The sequence below is a fragment of the Pseudorasbora parva genome, chromosome 21, assembly GCF_024679245.1.
Source record: "Pseudorasbora parva isolate DD20220531a chromosome 21, ASM2467924v1, whole genome shotgun sequence".
Lineage (NCBI taxonomy): Eukaryota > Metazoa > Chordata > Actinopteri > Cypriniformes > Gobionidae > Pseudorasbora > Pseudorasbora parva.
The window spans coordinates 7,149,375-7,170,501 of record NC_090192.1 but is presented as its reverse complement, the minus strand read 5'-3'; the positions used below and the strand labels follow the sequence as shown (position 1 = coordinate 7,170,501).

The window sequence follows — 21,127 nt, the reverse complement described above, 5'->3', positions numbered from 1 at the left end:
CGTGCTGTTCCTGGTCAAAGGGCTGGCCTACAGCGAGAGGCAGAGATAGAGCTGGTTAACGTTTAACCACGCCGGCTTGTAAAACAGCCCCAGGACAGTGAACCTTTGGAGTTTGATATGATGTGATTACAGAATCACCCCAGTGACACGTTGCCAAATTCAGCAGAATGAGGGTCTGAGTCTTCCGGGTGGTGATCTCTGAAATTGCTCAGGTAAGTTGCATCTTTAATTCTAATTTGTGAAACACAAGTCTTGTCCGGTAGTGGCATTAGAAAACACTGTGCTCATCCACATGGCTCTGTTAATGCTTTTAATTGTGCAATGCAATTAATCATTTTGCATTTAAACTGTCCAGTAAGGACACTGTCTAGGCAAAATACTATAATACAAAACGGGACACCAATGAATTATACTCATTAATTCTAACTAATTATGTAAATATCACAGTTTATTTTTAGGAAAGATCATTCACTTTAAAGATTCAACTGTGCAAACTCTATTGTGATAGGCTTCATCTGTGTTTATTATGACAAAACGAGCCACTCATCACTTTTTTCAACTGTAACATTAACATATGTACATGCACATGTGAGCATCAGTATAGGTTTTAAGAGGTGAGCTGTGACATATACTCAAAACTAATCACTGCTGCAACCCAAAATGCTTCAGCATATGGTACTTCACCATCATACGGTTTCATTTAACACCACCATGCTGACTAATTACAACCACACAGATGGATTTAAACAGTAGCAACTGTACGGTTGGGGTGGTAGATATTGTTTAATGTATGGCCTTAAAAGCTTAAATACAGATGCAGGCAGCAAATGCCACTGAAGTGCAATTACAAATATAATATTCCCTGCACCTGTGTTGCAGTTTCTGTCCAGCACAGTGGCCTTCAGAACAAGTGTATTTAGCCTCAGTCAACATGGGCTGAAAAGCAGCAAGAGATCCAGGCATGATAAGCGCACGTCTAGTTATCTTGTTTATGCAAACGGTAACCAGGTTGTCTAGGAGAGAGCAGTGGATGGACTGCAGACTAATGGAGCCCTTTCTCAACTGTCTTAAAACGCTCTCTTTAATGGATTCCTAATGCTCAGCCATCTCTCTTATACCCTTGATGTTTGAGCAACAAGAAAACTGTCATTTGTGATTTTTGGTCTCGTGCACTGTATGGGCAGAATAAAAGGCAACATTCACTAACTGCAAAAGCTTGCTGTAATAGCATCTCACTCCGTGAGTCATCTGTTACGAGTCTTTTCAGTTTGGATAAACTCTGTGCTTTGCGCAAGCTATTGAATTTGTATAGGCAGACACATTAGCGCTGTCATTGCTGGTTAGCTGCATTGCATTGTATAATGAAAATAGAAAAAATAGGCAAAAAAATAGATTAAAATTAAAACGGCACACAGGGGCATCATGCATCTATTTTTAAGGGAGCACCAATGGCAATCAGAGGCAAGATAAGACTTGAAACCAGTATATTCTAAAAAGTAAGTGCTTCTTTTTATATGTGTAGAATGTATTAGAGTGCTGGCATAATTTTTGTTTGTATATACAGTAGAAGGTCAAACAGGTATATACAGGTCAAAAGTGATGTACAGAGGGGATATTTGCTTTAATGACCCTACAAGTTCAATTAAACTGTCACAATATGTGGAAAATATTTTACATTTTTTAAATATGAGGGAAGAACAAAACTCTAAGCATGGTTGAGGAATTCATCTAACAAAATTATTTGGCAAAAATGGCAAACTATAGCAACAGGTTTTATTTTAATGCATAAAAAACAAAGGAAAAAGCATACGTTGACTACAACATAATCAGTTATGAATATTTTGTTGGTTCTCTCTAGTTTTCGCTTGTGTTCATAATTTCCTAGACAGCAACATAGTGTCGGCCCAGATCCGGGCCACATCTGGTGCACGTGGATTCAACACATACCCGATGTGGACCGGATCTGGGCTGACACTGTCCCTGAAGAGCTTGTTTCCACCACAGAATAAAAAATTAAAAAGGTAATTGCAACTTTTTATCTCACAATTCTGACTGTTTTTCATAGCATTGCGTGATATGGTTGCAGCTGCGAGTTATAAAGTGAGAATTGTGAGATATAAACTCGCAATTGTAAGAAAAAAGTCAGAATTGTAAGATAAGCAGTTATCTTTTAAATTGTTTAATTCTGTGGTGGAAACAAGCTTCCATGCTTTCTATGACAGCTTGTGCAGCCAAAAAGGATTTCCACTTAATTTCATCGATAAAACAATTAACTACAACCACAGCTATGTAATATACCTACAAAAACAAAATATTATTTGAACAAAGGGTGAAGATGTCAATTTTTTGCATCAGTCTATAAATGGATATAAAACCAAAGAAACAGTTACAGTTTTCCTTAGTCTTGTTTGAGCCCCAGAAATCCTGGTATCATGATTGCTGACGTGATTACAAGAGCTTTTGAAAATGACTAGCAGTCATGTCACCTTTGACCCCTATTCTGTACTCACCATCTTTTGTTGTCTTCAGCATCTCCCTTTGATCAAGTGAAGCTGAAAAAGACAAAGACAAATAGACACTCCACTGATGATTTTAAAGACCTGTAGTTGTGTCATTCAATCACACTTGATAGCACTCATCTCAAAAGAAAGAATAATCACAAAGGATATTTTGTTAATATTAGATCAAGAAAAATGGGCACTTGCGCATACATTTTGCTTAGTTCTCCAGCTTGCCCTATTTGTGTCCTCAGATACAGAGTTTAGTAATCTTGTAGTTTCCATCCGGTTTTAGAAGAAAACATTTACTTAAACTCTGCTCAGATTTTCTGTCTGCAATCAAAAGTGATACATACATATATATCACTTTTGATTGCAGACAGCAAATGTGATATGTGAACATGTCATCAAATTTAATAAATTGCTCAGAGCTGCTATTTAGATCTATACTCTTGTCATTTATGACATACCGTAAAGTTATAGTTTAAAAAAGAAGATATTTGTTTGTCATCTAAGAGTATACACAAAACAAGATATTTTGAAAAATGTCTATATTTTTTGTCAATAAAGTGAGTCATTGTTGTTTTGGACACCATTAAGTTTCATGGCATTGGCAAATAGTCTCAGAAAAAAAGGTACAGTGCTGTCAGGGGCGTCGGACTGGGGGGATAAAGGGTACCGAGTAACCAGGGCCCGAGGCAGGGGGGGGCCCTTAGAAGTCAGTTTTCTATACATACACATACATGGTACGGGGGCCCAGTAAGATGGTTTGTACCCAGGGCCCAAAATTTGGTGCTACGCCGCTGAGTGCTGTCACTGGGGCGGTAACCTAAGGTACAAAAGTGAAAAGGCACATCTTTGTAGGTTACTCACCCCTAAAAGGTACATATCAGTACTTTAAGAGTGCGAATTAGTACCTTAAATGTACATATTAGTATCTTTTCGGTTTTGTACCTTAGGGTACCGCCCCAGTGACAGAAATGTACCTTTTTTCTGACAGTGTACACATATTTTATGTTCCACAGGAGAAAGAAAGTCATACAGGATTGGAGTGACAATGATGAGCGAATGATAACAGAATCTTCATTTATGACTATCCCTTTAAAGTCTTCTGAGCGCTGAGCTATTTATATAGTCGAAGCAATCTTTAGATGTAATAATAGAATTATCCTTTTATATTTAAATTTTAAGTTCTGACTGAAGTAAGATATTTTTTTTTAGATGAAACAAGGTGTGAAATGAGGGAGGGCACAGATGTCCCCCTCTTAAAGCACATATGTGACTAACTGATCGTCTGCTGTTTTGATTTGCTCTCTTCAGTTAATAATTACACCATGGTCCTTGACCTGGAGGTGAGGAAAATTTCTCTTTCCCCACTTTTCTTGCCAACACTGTCCAGTAGATAAAAAGCCAGCATAACCCCAAAGCTTTCTTTATACAGTTCAAACTGACTTTGATCAGAAACAATAATAATTGTTATGGTATAATAATTTGGTATAATGTTACAAGCCTTTATTAAGACCAAACATGTTTCCCCTTTACCTGGATCAGAGTGTTCACACACTTACATATAAATGAAAAGAATGGCTATTTAGTAATGGATCAGCGTTGTTCAAAAGGGCATGGTTAGGACATAGGAACAACTTACCTTTGAACCTCTCAATGAGCAAAATGCCTTGGCTTCTTATCATGTTCAGATTTAAAGCAGGAGTGTGCTATCTTACCCTGTCATTTATGTGTGTTTGAACTTTGATTTAATTTCAGTGAGCACCCCTAATTTTGCTGATTTATTGCTGATAATCACTCACAATGGAAACCAATCAAAAATGCGGGGATGGACTGACTGGCACGCAGAAAGAGACTGCGCTGCGCACTCTGATCCAGCGCACAGGATATCACATACACCAGGTAGGAGTTACCACAGCCTTAGGTAACAGGACAGGTGCCGCTGTGGGATTAAGGGGCAGAAAAACTTGCTGAAAGGGATAGTTAAACCAAAAATGAAAATGATCCCATAATTTACTCACCTCATGTGTATATGACTTCTTTTAGACGAATATCTGAGTTATGTTAAAAAATGTCCTAGCTAATCCAAGCTTTATAATGATAGTGAATGGCAGCCCAAAAGGTGCATCCATCCATTATAAAGGTAATCCATGCGGCTCCAGGAGGTTAATAAATGTGAATTGATGTTTTTTGTAAGAAAAATACTCATATTTAAAACTTTATAAAGTAAAATATCTAGCCTCCGGCGAACATCCTTCCGTATTCAACTTATGAAGAAAGTTCAGCACCTCTCGCAGTTCAAAACACTTACCGCCTCTCGCAGTTCAAAATCGTTCAATGTCACCAGTTGTGTTTTTTCCGTAAGTTGAAAACGGAAAGTGGTCTGCCGGAAGCTTGATATTTTTCTGTATGTGTTAAATATGGATATTTTTCTGACAAAACCCATTGGTTCACCCCAGAAGGCCTTTATTAACTCCCGGAGCCATGCGGAATGCACTTTTTTGGGCTTCAGATTTTGGGCTGCCATTTACTGCCATTATAATGCTTGGAAGAGCCAGGACATTTTGTACTATATCTCAGATTGTATTCGTATGAAAGAAGAATGTCATAAACAACTAGAATGACTTGAGGGTGAGTAAATCATGGGGTAATTTTCATTTTCGGGTGAACTAACTCGTGGAAATCTGAGACTGAAACTATTTGTTGCTGGTCCATAATATCCACGTTTTCACTACTGGAGATATTCTGACTGTATATCTGTCTGGTTGTCTTTAGCAGTTTTAGTATGTAGTATAGTGGCACCATCATGTGGTGGAAAAGAAAAACTCCTTCCTTTCCATCTGTAAAAAAGCAGCAAATGTGGATCAGTACAATGCTTTGTCCATCCTTGAGGTCTGTAGTAGTACCTAAATCATTGACGTTTTTTCTTAGTCCTTGTGGTGATCTCAGTGTGCACATTACCTCATGTATTATAAGCCATCACAGTTGTTTTCTCTCCAGGAAAATGGCCAGAGGAGATATGGTGGTCCACCTCCTGGCTGGGAAGGCCCTTCTCCAGAGAGAGGCAGTGAGATTTTTGTGGGAAAGCTTCCTCGAGACCTATTTGAGGATGAACTGGTGCCACTCTGTGAAAAAGTAAGGGCGAAAGTAATCAACAAACTCATTTTAAATATAACATTTAAAATTACTTGCACCAAATAGGATATTAGAAGCCTGTTTCTACCTAAGAATATTTAAAAAATCTAAATATAATCACAACTGCAATTGCAAATTAATTAAATTTCATATTTCATAATGTGAATATTTCTTATTTTAAAAATGTAAAAATGTTTGGAGATACACTTTAGTGTGTAGCTTTAGAAATGTTAAGCTTACCTGTCTCTGCAGTTTGGCAAAATTTATGAAGTACGGATGATGATGGACTTCAATGGCAACAATCGAGGCTATGCATTTGTTACCTTCTCCACAAAACAAGAGGCTAAAAATGCCATGAAACAGCTCAACAACTATGAAATCCGGTGAGTGGATGTGGACATCTAATGGATGAAGCAGTTTGTAACCACAAAAAAAACTACAATCATCATACATATTCACACAGGAATGGAAGACTTTTGGGCGTGTGTGCAAGTGTAGACAACTGTCGTCTATTTGTGGGCGGCATTCCAAAGACCAAAAAAAGAGAAGAAATCCTGGCAGAGATGAAGAAGGTGACGGACGGTGTCATGGAAGTCATTGTTTATCCAAGTGCTGCTGACAAGAACAAGAACCGAGGTTTTGCATTCGTGGAGTATGAAAGCCATAGAGCTGCGGCCATGGCCAGGAGGAAACTGCTTCCAGGTAAAACTCAATACAACAAATAATTTCAGTTATATATCAGATATACTGTAATAGCATATTACTTACTATTATCGTGTAATATTATACCATAATGTCCAAAAAAAAAAGACTCCAACACACTTGCAAAGCAAGACAAGATTTTATTGATTTCCCTCCGGCTGAACTCATGTTGAGTCCAAAGATACTTAGTTCATTGCCCAATAGCCATTGACACAGATTTCAATATCTCATTCCAGGCAGAATTCAACTGTGGGGTCATCCTATTGCAGTCGACTGGGCTGAACCGGAAGTAGAGGTAGATGAGGACACCATGGCCACAGTGAAAATCCTCTATGTTCGCAATCTGATGTTGCCCACTACAGAGGAGACCATTGAGAAAGAGTTTAACAGCATCAAACCTGGTGAGCTGTTGAAACAATAAAAAGCCACTTTAATATTATGGTCTCTGGATATGGCTCAGGTCACTTCTATTAAGTCTTTGGGGTTTTTCACCCGTTATATCATACGCTAGGCAAAACCAGAAGTGCGATAACTTAGAACAGTAATAGCATTCCCTTTCAATTCATGTTTATAGAACACTTTTTTGCAGAAAACTATTCCTATAAGTATTAAACCTGCAGTTATGCACTAAAGTTTAATACTCATAGAAAAAGTTTACACAGAATTGAATGTCATTAGCCTCATGTCACTCTAAACTTTTTTTATTTTTTTATTAGGAACACTAATTTATTTTGAAGAGTGTCAAACCAACATTCAACAGCATTTTAAACAACATTGGACCTCACTGACTGTATGGACAAAATAATTATTAATTTTGTGTCATTTAGGTTTGTGATGACATGGAGAAACTTTGTGGCTGAACTATCCCAGCAAGCAATTTTGCTTTTAAAAGAAAACACAGCCCTAAAGTCTAGGCTAAAACCAGGCAAAATTTGGGCTGTCAGTAAAAGTTGTATGAATGTCTAACCATAGTCCAAGAATAGACTACTCATCTAGAACATGAAACCAAACCAAAGAAATGAAACTATTGCATGCTGGGATCCCTTTAAAGTTAAGTTCATATAACTTTAGTTTTTTGAACAATGATATTTATGATGCCTACCTTAGAAAGGAACAAAAAAAAACCTGTTTCTAAGTCTGAACGTATTAGTTTTATGTGATTTCATTTAAATATTTAGAGAGTTTGCTAATCTACAGGTGCTGTTGAAAGGGTAAAGAAGATCAGAGATTATGCCTTTGTTCATTTCTCTCAAAGAGAAGATGCCATCAACGCCATGGACGCATTGAATGGAAAGGTGAACCTAGTCGAAATCTATAAAGGAAAATGTAATCATTACGGAAAAATGCTGTATAAAAAACTCTGACTTCCCTCCAGGTCATTGACGGTTCTCCCATTGAGGTCACGCTAGCCAAGCCTGTGGATAAGGACAGCTATGTGCGGTACACCCGAGGCACGGGGGGTCGTGGCAATTCTCTGCTCCAAGGAGACTATGCTTACACCGTGGGCCAAATGTACGACCCCTCAGCTGCCTACCTAGGAGCCCCAATATTCTACGCCCCTCATGCATACACTACCATCCCTAATCAATTCCGCTTCCCTAGTGCCAAAGGGCACATCAGCACCAGAGGGCTGGTGCGCTCGCCCTCTGTGAGAGGTGGGTAATCTGATTAATTTGTTGAAATCTGTTCTAAACGTAATTTAAGGGATGACAATCATCTACAAATAAATCACATTCATGTTAATCAAGCTTGTGAAATATCTGCAAACAAATGCAGTTCTTAATGAATAAATAAAATTGTTCTGAATATTAATGACCAAAATAAAGAGCCCCTAAAGGGATATGGAAAAGAAGAAAAAAATGGCAAAGAGGAAAAATAATTTGGCAATGCAAAAAGGCACAATTTCTTGGGGAACACAAAACAGTTGTTAGAATGCAAAAGCATTGCCAAATAATTTCCATGTCCCTTTAGGGGCTCTTTGTATCTAAAAAATAAATAAAAATCAAGTAAGAAACAAAAGGAATACAGGCAAGGCCTAACTACAATATTAAAGTCAACATGAAAAACATTTATTCATGAAATGCCATATTAAATGAGATTAAAATATATGAAAAAACAAGAACCTTGTTAATTAGATAAAACCAATAAGAGTGTTATATACATGCACCTGAATGGAGCCAGGTAGTGGGAATTATTTTTATTGTATTTCAATTAAATATTATGAAACATTCAGGGGTGGGGAGCTTAAAGATCAGGAAGCACATTGAGAACATTTTAATTTTATGTTGACTTTAAAGAGGCAAATTACTCTTTAATGAAAGACCTTTACATAAGGTTTCATTTACGGGATATTTGCATATTCTTTGCATGTGAACATAAACAATATATTCTGTTATACTGTTTGTTTTTCTTGCCCCATCTTGCATTTGAATGTGTTATCCATGCCTGCATATTACAGTCTAGTGACAATATTATTCTGAATGCATGGGGTACAAAAAAATAAATCAATAGAAATCAAGCCTTTCAAATCTATAAAAGTTATGATCAGACAAAAGAATCAGAGGTGCAGCTTCTGTAATGTGCTGGCTTGGAATACTGTATATCGATATGATTTTCATTTTCTCTGAATCTTGATTGAAACCTGGGTGATTTCTGGTGATTTGATTCGACTTAATGCCTTCTTGCATTCCTAGAAATTTACATGAATGTACCTGTAGGGGCAGCGGGCGTACGTGGTTTGGGTGGGCGAGGATACCTTGCCTATGCAGGTGTGGGTCGTGGCTGCACCACATACCAACTCAAGACAGACAAACGCCCTGATGACAAACTCTATGACCTTCTTCCTGGCATGGAGCTCACACCCATGAACCCAGTCACTCTGAAGCCCCAAGGCATCAAACATGCCCCACAGGTACATAACCTCACTGAACAGATCACTTGGGGATTTTAAAGGTAGGAATTTTCAAGAAACATTTCTCCAAGGACCGTTTTGCTGTTTTTGCAGATCTTGGAGGATATTTGCCAAAAGAATAACTGGGGGCAACCAGTTTACCAGCTTCACTCTGCTATTGGACCAGATCAGAGGCAACTGTTCCTTTACAAAGTGACCATCCCTGCTCTGGCTACTCAATATCCAAATATGTACGCAATAACCTCTGCTTCAACCATATTTGCATTAATTATGTCTCATAACCTAGTGAGCAGCCTACCTGGATAGATTTTTGTGCAATGCAGTCACAATAATTTTACTACTTCATTACCTCAGATACTAATAATAAGCCATTTAAATTATGTTTGAATAACCATAACTTTGTTTTTGAGTTCATTTCAAAAATCATGTCATAATTAATCAACTTGGTTATGAATTCACCGCTAACATGTCCCTCCTGACCGGCATTTTACAATAGCCAAGGAAGAATATGGTGATTGGTGAATTAATGTATTGTATAAAGTATCAGCAACAATGAATCTCAGAGGTATGAAAAGTTTTCAAATGAACTGAAGTGTAGCCATAAATTAACACTCTTCATTCAGACACGACATGTAGCAATCCATATCTCACATTGATACAACACTTCCCAGCATACAGTATATCTAGCCTATTTTCTCAACCCCATATACTGTATATTCAGTAATATAATTGTATATGTGCCTAACCAGACACCCGTTCACCCCTGCCAAGCTCTGTACATCGATGGATGAGGCTAAGCTGCATGCAGCTGAACACACTCTGCAGATCCTTGGAGTTCAGACAGAGAGCGCTGACGCTTCTGCTGCTGCGGCCGTCGCTGCTGCATTCCCAGGTATGTGAGGTCTGTAAGACTTATTTTACTGTGATGCTAATTCTGTTATAATGGAGTATATACACTCATATGCCAAATTTACACTGCAAAGATGGCACAGAAGTGCTTATGAAGGTGTCTTTGCATAGACTGTTAAATGTGGGGTGGCATAAATGCATTTACACAATTACAACTGTATGATTTAGGGGCTGAGGAGGATCAGAGCAGGCCTACTTTTATCTAGCTTTTACACTGCACTGTGTCTTTACACAGAATTGGAAGTTACCTTTAGAAGAAAAGGTTCTATATACTAGAACCGTCAGGTGCTTCATACAGAAGAACATTTTAGGGGTTCCCATCATGGGATGATTTTATGAATATAGTTATAATTCATTCATTTTGTTTTCATTACTTTTTAATTTTTAACTGAACATACTTTTTAACTAGATTTATTTTAATAACTCACATTAAAGTATTATGTATTAATTTAAGAACCAGAACCGTTTTTCTCAGACAGACATATTTTTGTATTAAATACTCTATGATGTACAACTGTGGTAAAGGGGATTTCAAATGTAGCATAGAATTATGAATTTTAAAAAAAGTCTCCCTATAGTCAAATCATTTTATCTCTTTTAAAACGTATCATTGAAAAACAAAATTACATTTATAAACCCGATTCCAAAAAAGTTGGGACACAAATTGGGAATAAAAACAGAATGCAATGATGTGGAAGTTTCAAATTTCAATATTTTATTCAGAATACAACAAAGATGACATATCAAATGTTTAAACTGAGAAAATGTATCATTTTAAGGGAAAAATAAGTTGATTTTAAATTTCATGGCAATAACAGATCTCAAAAAAGTTGGGACATGGCCATGATTAACACTGTATGGCATCCTCTCTTCTTTTTATAAGTCTGCAAACTTCTGGGGACTGAGGAGACAAGTTGCTCAAGTTTAGGAATACGAATGTTGTCCCATTCTTGTCTAATACAGGATTCTAGTTGCTTAACTGTCTTAAGTCTTCTTTGTTGCATCTTCCTCTTAATGGTGCATCAAATGTTTTCTATGGGTGAAAGGTCTGGACTGCGGTCTGACCATTTCAGTACCCGGATCCTTCTTCTACGCAGCCATGATGTTGTAATCGATGTGTATGCGTATGTGGTCTGACACTGTCATGTTGGAAAATGCAAGGTCTTTTTTGAAAGATACAATGTCTGGATTGGAGCATATGTTGTTCTAGAACTTGGATATACCTCTCAGCAGTGCTGGTCCATTTTCAGATGTATAAGCTGCACAGGCCACACGCACTCATGCACACCATACGATTAGAGATGCAGGCTTCTGAAATGAGCGCTAATAACAACTTGGGTTGTCCTTGTCCTCTTTAGTCCGGATGACATGGCATCCCAGTTTTCCAAAATGAACTTTACATTTTGATTCGCCTGACCACAGAACAGTTTTCCACTTTGCCACATGTCAATGAGCCTTGGCTCAGAGAAAACGCCTGCGCTTCTGGATCATGTTTAGATATGGCTTCTTTTTTAGCATGGCAACGGCGAATGGCACGGTGGATTGTGTTCACCGACAATGTTTTCTGGAAGTATTCCTGAGCCCTTTTCATGATTTCCATTAAAATAGCATTCCTGTATGTGATGCAGTGCCGTCTAAGGGCCCGAAGATCACGGACATCCAGGATGGTTTTCCGGCCCTGACCCTTACGCACAGAAATTGTTCAAGATTCTCTGAATCTTTGGATGATATTATGCATTGTAGATGATAATAACTTCAAACTCTTTGCAGTTTTTCTCTGAGAAACTCCTTTCTGATATTGCTCCACTATTTTTTGCCGCAGCTATTTGGTCCTCTGCCCATTTTGACTTCTAAGAGACACTGCCACTCTGAGAGGCTTTTTAAAGGAGTACTTCAGTGCTGGGAAGATGAATCTGTATTTGAACTGGGTCATCAATGCAGTAGAAATGTGAAATTATTTTTTAATTTGGTGCTTTCTAGACTGAGAAAAAACAGAAAATGTATATTTGTCTCATGGGGATGAAAGTCAATTCCCAGAATGCTTCGCTGCCCTACGAGGCCACTCCCAAAGCCACCGCTGCTAGATTACTGAATCACTTTCACTTTCCCACCACGACTGCGTTCATTTTCATAAAATCAGTTCAGTTAGAGAACAGAAACTACAATTAAAAACTGAACGTGTCTGTTTAATATGTGATTTAGCCGCTGAGGGAGTCTCACAGCCCAAAACGCTGTGTTTTAACGCTGATTGAAGCACAATCAGTCGAATATACTCCAGGGTTTCTACTGATACAAAGCCATATGCTAATCGCTGAAAGTGACCCTTTAAATATCCAATCATGTTGCCAAATGAGCTAATAAGTTGCAAATTGGTCATCCAGCTGTTCCTTATATCTACATTTAACTTTTCCGGCCTCTTATTGCTACCTGTCCCAACTTTTTTGCTTTCATGAAATCCAAAATGAGCCAATATTTGGCATGACATTTCAAAATGTCTCACTTTCGACATTTGATATGTTATCTATATTCTGCTGTGAATAAAATATACGTTTATGAGATTTATAAATTATTGCATTCTTTTTTTATTCACAATTTATACACTGTCCCAACTTTTTTGGAATCAGGTTCGTAGAACGTCGGTGGAGAAAGGTATATAGCTTATCATAACATTGTAATATCCATCATATACATAATTCAAGCCCACCCGCACGTTGATGTGATTGATTAGTTTGTGATGTGTTGAAGAAACAAGTGATTTCAAACCGCGTTTTTGAGACGGCCCTTTTCTCACTGCAGTTTTAAATAGAAAATATGTTTGTCTTAAAGCCCCACTTGGCTACTTTTGCTCTCGGGGTCCCCCTACAGTTTGGAAAAAATAATGTCCTCAACTACTGTCGTAAGAGCTGTCATCCTACAACAGGGGATGCCATCGCGCGTGCATTTGTTGACATGACAGCCCTGATAGCCCTGAACTAGTGATGCACGGGTCGTCTCATAACCCGCGGACCCCGTATGTCTATTTAATGGTCGCGGGTGCGCGGCAGGTTGTAAAAATATATACAGTGGTGCGGTGCGGGCCAAATAACTTCATAAAAGCGTCCCGCGGGTCGGTGCAGCACTAACAGTTCCCCTGAACACTGCAAGAGGAGTTCTTCTGGCGTCGCGTGTGAAATGTCTTCCTCCCAGGTAACGTTACAGTCAGTGGCATATGTTTTTCAGCATGTCATATGAATATAATTTCATGGGTTTTATTTTTTTCAAATGCCAAATAAACACGATGCTCACGTTTACAAGCCAGCGTCATTATAGTAGTCTATTGGTTACCGTTTTACAGAATCTATATGATACTTCAGTTCAATGTTTGAGTGGTAGCTCACCGTAACAAGCAGGACAGCATCGGTCGGGCACGCCTCCTTCAGCTCACGCCGACGAGCAAACCCTGGTCACATGTTGATCCTCATCCTGCCTTTAATCACATCACTTTTTCATTTCCTCTTATTGCTTTCCTCCAACAAAACCTTTTCTTTCTTATTTGTCTCTGCTGCTTCGGACATGACTATATTATCCGACGAACAAAGTTGGGCTCGCACGTCCGAATGTAAGGAAGTGTGTGTGTTGGTGGAAGTGACGTATATGCCGTAAAGCAGTCGAATTTTGTAGTTCTTTTTTTTTTCTCGGGTTACTACCCGAAACCCGAAGTTTAAAAGTACGATTAAAAACGATACAGACCCCATCAGGCTATGGCAGACGTGTCATTCAACCTATTGTAAGTCGATTTATCATCACAAGAGTCTTACAAATATATTGTGAAGGTTGAAAAGTTACCTAGTGCTGCTTTAAAGCATATTAAAAATACCACTTAAGCCCTTTTTGGACGGTATTTGTTTCTCGTGGGGTCGTAAGGTATTTTCACCATTTACAAAGGCTAGTCTTTGATTTTGTTGCCGTCCGAATCCAGAATGTCAGTGTTTTTCTCCCACCACCCGTGTAAAAATCCCCAGCCGAATGACCTACTGTTTTTAGACAAACACCAAGTTCTTGTGGTGATTTAATTGCCGTCCGAATCCACATCTCTGAGTTTTCAAGAATAGATTGCTTCAAAATTTACTTTTTATATCCTTTTTGACCCCTGCAGAGCACCGTATTGTTGCGCTTCGCTGTAATTCGGATGCATTTTAAAGCTCTAGCCTATTACTGAAATGCTGGAAAGTATTTACAAGAATAATTTTCACCACTGCTCAAAAGAGAATTTTTTTTTTTTTGTATATATCTTGTTCAGTTGAGAACCTACAATATCCCAAATGTTTCCAACTATTTGTAAATTGTGAGAAAATTGCTATTTTAATTTAGGACCGGGACGTTTCAGCATAGCGTCTGAGGGAGTCGCCTGTCAATTGCGTCATATCTGCGTTACCCTCAGTGTCGTGTTTTATTTGTCGGGTTTCATTTTACTCTTAGCAGTGTGAAAAAGTGAACGCACAGAGTAACGTCATAACATCATTTTCAACACACTTAAATGTATCTAATATGATAAACAGAGCTAGCCTGACAAGCCAGACCCACATCAAGATGTTTGGTCTGGAAACTCACCATAGACAGGGCTCAATCCGAGGGGCGGGATAAACGGTTGTCTTTCAAACTTCCTCTGCACACGATAGGATAGCGCTACACCAACCAGAGCAACGAAGGTGAAACAGAGCTTGTTGATAGATTAAACATTCACCGTATCCGGTCGGCTAAACTACGAACACATCTTCCCTTTTTAAGAATGACTTCAGTGCCGTTCTTTGTTCTTTTCTCAGAGAAAAGCTTAACTCCAAGTCTTCCAGAGTCGCGGTCAAAGCTGATTCGAAAGACCGCCGCTGTTCGCCAGTTTCTGTGTTTACTAGAAGCACGCAAACGCAACTCGGCCGTCGTCATTATGGCCCCACCCGCTGACTCTATACACGATGTGATTGGGCCGTCCAGATTTTGAGGAACACAGCTCAAAAGGGTATTGAGAGTTCCTAGACAACACTTGCGGGCAAATTAAATTTGCTGCCGCTAGGGTGCGTCTAGATTTCTAGGCTAAAACAGAGCTGCATTACCTCATAATCATAACCGGAAGAGCGGATCTGTGCAGGCGCCCGGCGACTGTGTCCCATCTCCCGTCATAATAAACGTCCCGGTGTTCGCGAGGTGGGTATTTGTATAACAATCGCTCCAGCGACCATGCTCAGCTCCACAACACTCAGTCCTGCTCTGCTTCATACTACAGTATAGAGCCCTGCACGGGCCTCAAATCTAGGCCCTAGCCCGGCCCGGGCCCGAGACGCTGAGGCCCTAGCCCGGCCCGTGTCCGACAGCTTATCAAAATTCTCGGCCCGAGTCCGACTGGAGCCCGTTTTTTTTTTTTTTTTTTTTACATTGTTGCAGCCATTAAAATAGTTCTGTTTTGTTTTTAATGTCAAAGTAGTTATTTTTCGTTTCGTTTCTTTGTTACGTTAATTTAGAAAAATGTTTAGAGCATTTTTTTGTTTGTTAAATTAAAGTTTTAATTTTTTTAAGTGACGACCAAAAGCGGCCAGCGGCCGACAGTGAGTTAACCGCATATTTAATTATTTTAGTCTCTCAAATCAACTCTTGACTTGTCTTGCCTATAATAAAATCCATAAAACACTTCAAGCATCACAATGTTAGTTAATTTCGCCAACTATTACCACCAGTAGCCTAAAAGGCATTTTTGACGAGCTGAGGCAGGCTGATTCTGCTCGCGGCTCTCGCAAACGGAGCTAAACAAATAAAATAAAAAAAGCACATGCAGGTTGTCTTATAGCCTACCTTACACCTACGCAAATGAATATAAATCCCATCTTCAATTCCCGGGGTATATGCTCATTTAACGGAGTTTACAGCAACGGAAGCAAAAGATTAAGATGCATTTTATTCAGCAGCTTATTTCAGATTCAAATACCACATAAGAGAGCGCGACGCACTGGTAAGATAATGATCTCATTCATCTCATTCATTTTTATTGAAGATGATGGTGTTTTTGACTATCTTAGACTTATTTTAAGTTTCATTTACGGCCATTTGCGTTGGCTTGCATTAGTCATTTGCGGCGATGCGTGTTGCAGCACCATCATATCTATCTGACTACAACATATAGCCCATAAAACATTGTGACACATAATGACATAATGTTTGAAAGTCTGTAGGTTAACATAAATGCAGATAGGCCTAATTGTAATAATAAAAGACAACATAGCCTAATTATCGATTTTGAAATATTAAACCAGTCAATACAGAACGAATTATTCTGTAGCCTTTTGCCGTCAATACCATGGATATGGCATGGGCCGGCTACTGCCGAAGTTGTCTTTGCTGTATCAATAGGCAATATATTTATATTTAACATGAAGTATAGGGCTTCCCTGTACATTAATAGCACCAGACGCCCCGCGGATGACACGCAACAGAAACGCCATGCTCACACCATGCTTGCAGTGTGTCTCCGTGTTGAAGAAACGTGCGCTGCTGCTGGCGCGGACTCTGAACCTATGCTCTGAACACTGTGCGAGCCATCTTAACAGTTGCGTTAGCTATTATGGTCTCGTGTTGTTTCCACCAGCGCAGAACTCATTGTTCCTTTTAATTGATAAAATAAATATAAAACGAAGGAGAAGCCTATAAAAAGGCCCGAAGCCCGGCCCGCGTTTTAGGTATGACATGAAAATTGGCCCGAAGCCCGGCCCGAGGGGCGTAAAAAAGTCGGGGCCCGTCGGGCTCGGGCATAAATGCAGGGCTTTACTACAGTAACATTAATAACCACAAGCATGAACATGATTTCTGCCCATGTCCTATTTTCCACCAGCTGTGAGGTGAAGACCACATGTCCCAAGATACTGCGCTCACACTTTGCGTCATCAAACTACGCATTTGTTTTAAATAGGCGACCTCTAGTGGACATAGTGCCCCTTTAATTCATTAAATAATTCATAATTTCCTATTATTAAATTAAATATGATTTTATTCTTATTATTCCAAGCACATGACATTTTTACAGCAGACGATTATTAGACTGACCACGTGAGCATTTTTCCCAGGTGCGCAGGATCACAAAACTCGTTCCTCCACTGTGAATAGTTCACCATCCGAATGCACGAGTTTTATCTCTGAGGTGGCATGCAAATTTATTTTTACAGACAACCACATGAAAAACAATTACCGGCCGGATAGAACTATAGACATATAAACATTAAAAACTTGTTTTTCATCACAGGGGGTCTTTAAAATACATATTTTATTAAAAGGTTCAGTGTGTAAAATTTAGCGGCATCTAGTGTTGAGTTTGTGAATTGTAACAGTCTTCCACTCCCCCTCCCTTTTGAAGCACATAGAGAAAGTACACGGGCAGACACATTAAAAAAAACAAAACAAAAAAACACTTTTGTTTTCAATAGTTATTATTTTTCCCCTAAGTATTTTCCTTTTGATTTCACAGGTTATACAATTGCCAGCACCACTGCTACCCAGCTGAAACAGGCTGTTTCTCTGGGTCAGGACCTGACTGCCTATGCAACCTACGAGGGTTACCCGGCCTTTGCTGTGGCAACCCGTGGGGATGGATATGGAGTGTTTTGATACCCCTTACTAACAGTCTTTGTCATTGTTATGTTTATCTGTTCTGTGCATTCGTTTGTGTTTATATGTTTTGTAGTTTTCGTTCAGAGTTATAACTTTATTTCTTCCCAAGTGTTTTATGAGCATTTTGCGATACTGAAGAATAGGAGTCAACTTTTGACTTAACTCAGGAAGAGGACGACCGGAAGGCTGTCCACAACTCAATCCCAAACGTTTCCAGAAAATGTCAATTTTTATGTTTTATGGTTTATTGCAGTTTGTCAAGGTATAAATTGCCTTGAATTAAACTTTATAATTTGGGGACATCCAGAATGGTGACGCAATCAAATTTGATCTATGATTATTACTAGCTTTTAAATGATCTAAATTACAGAAATGTAGGCTGGGCCCTTGTTCAGTGCTTGCCTTAGAACGATTGCCTTTAACACTGAATCATTAAAATTGAATACAAGTCATTTTGAAACACACAGTAAGACCCTATTATGCTACGGACTTTTAGACATTTACTTAAGTAATCTTTGGTATTAAGTTGTATTTAAAGTGGTTTGTTTTTTTGTGTTGGTTTTATTTCAGTATTTGCATTAACACCCAAGTACAGAGAGTTTTAACAGATCATATGCTTTCATACACTTTTGTGTGTATCTGCATGTTTTGGGATCATTTTAAATATGAATGACACTTTGTATCTGGTTATTTAGTTTTGCAATATTTTATAAGATATTTACAGGCTTGCTACTAATATTTCCCTCTTCATTCTTATAAGTTGGGAATATGAGAGCACTGTTAAATATACATGGACACATTTTTGTTAAATATAAAGATGCCTTAAAGGTGACAGTATTAAAGTTTGTGTAGCACTTAGAACTTATTTTTATACCTGAATTCCAGCTCTGTTTATATGAACTTTGTTATTCGATCATAGAAAAGACTGATAATTTATTGTTTCGATGATTGGCATTGGAACAGGAGGAAGAATTGGACTGGCATCGTCAGGAAAAATAAATAAGCTGAGAGCTTCATAGTGCTACAAAGTAAGAGAGTAGTGAAAATATAATTCCAGTAAATCAACTAACCATCAATAAACCAAATTCAGGACTAAAGACATGTCTGTATCTCTGCGTCTCTGTGTCTGTGTGTGTGTGTGTGTGTGTGTGTGTGTGTGTGTGTGTGTGTGTGTGTGTGTGTGTGTGTGTGTGTGTGTGTGTGTGTGTGTGTGTGTGTTGTAATATTTTGAGGGGCATCCAGAGTCTATTTTTTATTTTATTTTTTAGCTAGCGTTAGCATTGCTGTTCTGATGCTGCAATGATATTAAAGGCTTCGGAATGTCATCTGAGTTTTATGTAAATTACACTGATAAGCCTGCTTGCTAGCAAGTTTTAGAGAGAAGTAAACGAAATAATGATTCCTCTTACCTGTCCAACAAAAAGTTGCAACCTGGCCATAACTACTCTATCATCAAATTGTTCAACCTTTTTAAAGCTGTACCAATGTAACTTACACTTGTGTTTTGTCTTTGATCTAACTTATGATGTTCCCGGCCAAAAATATCTGGCGTGAGGATTTTCTGCAACGTTTAGTGACCGCAAGTCATGTCATTTTTTGGTGAAATACAGGGTACAACACATAGACAGTAAAAAAACGGGGCAAAAGGCTCCTTTGATTTTATTTTCCTCTTAACCACTAGATGGCACAAAAACTTGTATCAGCTCTTTCCAAAATATCACTTTTCAAGATGCAAGTGGAAATGTGGCTGATCTTGCATGGTCACAGGCAGCAGCACTAATTTGTCATGCAGGGTATAGGACACGTGCTTGTATTTTCTGCTAGCAATTAGCTTAGTAAACGTTTAGCTTAGCTTTGATCAAACCCACGTTCTTCAGAATAATTTTCAGTTATTACAATATCAATCCTAGTGCAAGTCTGATTAAAAAACATTGGAAGAACTAGTAATTTAATTTTATCACAAGGACAACTTGAGCAGGATGTTTCTCAGTGATGCGCTACTCAGTTTGAGGTACACTATGAAATGTTGCTGCAATTCCTCACCATTGGCATTAACAAGTGTAAGTCCATCAACAAACCCATGTGGGTGTGTATTTCTTTTGTATATTTTTTATTTCAGGTGCAAATGTGGGAACTATATCAATAACGGTGCATCCAGCACTTACTTGAATGACTGTTGTAACTTTAACTTGAAAATCTTGCTCTATCCTTTATCTACTCATAATAAGAACAACAGACAATCTGCACTAATCAACACTGTATAGTGGCCACAGCTGGTTTGCAGTTCTATTTTAACGTGAGTTAGCTGGTTAGCCAGACACGAGAGAGAGACCTACACAAAACACAGTAGAAAATCAATAATTAATCAAAATTACAGGTTGTGAAGAGTAAGAGCAAGTGTTTTACGAATCCTGAGTCGAACTCTGAGATTTGAGTAGTAACGTTAGTCGCCAGTAAAATGAAGTGTTTGTGGACGTCAGGTTGTTCGCGAGCGGATCGCTCAAGCTGGGCATTATGCAAATGTTTCTAGTGAATTAACTGTCACGCAGTAAGATTCGAAACAAAAAACGACTCGTATTGGCGGTTAGAGTCGATTCTTTCTTTTGTTAGACAGTAGCTTTATTTATCGTATACTTTCGACTTTACAACTTTGTACAACGTTTATATTAAAGGTGCACTATGCAACTTTCCGTCCACTGGAGGGCGCCTATTCAAAACAAATGCGTAGTTTGATGACGCAAAGTGTGAGAGCAGCATCTTGGGCAACGTGATCTCATGAAAATACGTGAGTATTTTTACGTAAAGTGTGATTCTACTACACGTACATTTACTAACGTTTTCACACACAATAAAACGTACAATTCTGACTTATTAACAGCACTAAAATGTACAATATTGACGTATTGACAGCACTAAAATGTAAATTATCTACGTATCCTAGTGTGTACGTGTAAGTTACCAGCCACCGGCTCCCATAAATCGTGGCATTAATATTGTTTATTTTATATCCAATAGTCACATCAATACATGTTTTCAGTCACATTCATTAAATGCATTTTACTAAGTTAATCAACCTAATATAAAATAAAAGAAATATAAAATAACATTTTGCTCTCGTGACTTCTGCTGCAAACTCATTTCGGATGACTAGATAATGTTAAAAGAAGACTGAATTTTAAAATCGTCAGATGAATAACATTCTTGAGAAACAATTTTGTGGTATTTAGCTTGTTGTTTGCTGTGAGACATAAAAAGGCATTTTCTCCTATTCAGCAACTGGCGATCACAAGATACACCAAAACACAACATCAATTCACAAAACGCAACACTTTATTCGTTT

General features: G+C 38.4%; 1 protein-coding gene across 6 annotated transcripts; it reads left to right on the top strand.

Annotated features, from left to right (window-relative positions):
* Positions 1-53: 53 nt before the first annotated feature.
* On the top strand, positions 54-18,884 carry a1cf (apobec1 complementation factor). Of its 6 annotated transcripts, none has more exons than XM_067429131.1 (12): positions 54-212; positions 4,263-4,406; positions 5,505-5,639; positions 5,892-6,022; positions 6,103-6,341; positions 6,578-6,742; positions 7,539-7,636; positions 7,717-7,996; positions 9,059-9,252; positions 9,346-9,482; positions 10,002-10,144; positions 17,645-18,884. In XM_067429131.1, the coding sequence occupies exons 2-12, from the start codon at positions 4,308-4,310 to the stop codon at positions 17,782-17,784; spliced, it is 1,761 nt and encodes a 586-aa protein (XP_067285232.1). In that variant the 5' UTR covers positions 54-212; positions 4,263-4,307; the 3' UTR covers positions 17,785-18,884. The 6 variants fall into 6 exon arrangements, with proteins under 6 accessions (XP_067285232.1, XP_067285230.1, XP_067285231.1 ...); XM_067429129.1 differs by having other exon boundaries at positions 9,035-9,252; XM_067429130.1 differs by having other exon boundaries at positions 5,490-5,639.
* The last annotated feature ends 2,243 nt before the right edge of the window (positions 18,885-21,127 follow it).

Excerpts from the sequence above, each read along its gene's own strand:
- a1cf (XM_067429128.1), top strand. The coding sequence starts at position 4,308 with ATGGAAACCAATCAAAAATGCGGGGATGGACTGACTGGCACGCAGAAA. Across the intron at positions 5,640-5,891 it reads TGGTGCCACTCTGTGAAAAA|TTTGGCAAAATTTATGAAGT; the intron begins GTAAGGGCGAAA and ends CTGTCTCTGCAG. Across the intron at positions 6,023-6,102 it reads CTCAACAACTATGAAATCCG|GAATGGAAGACTTTTGGGCG; the intron begins GTGAGTGGATGT and ends ATATTCACACAG.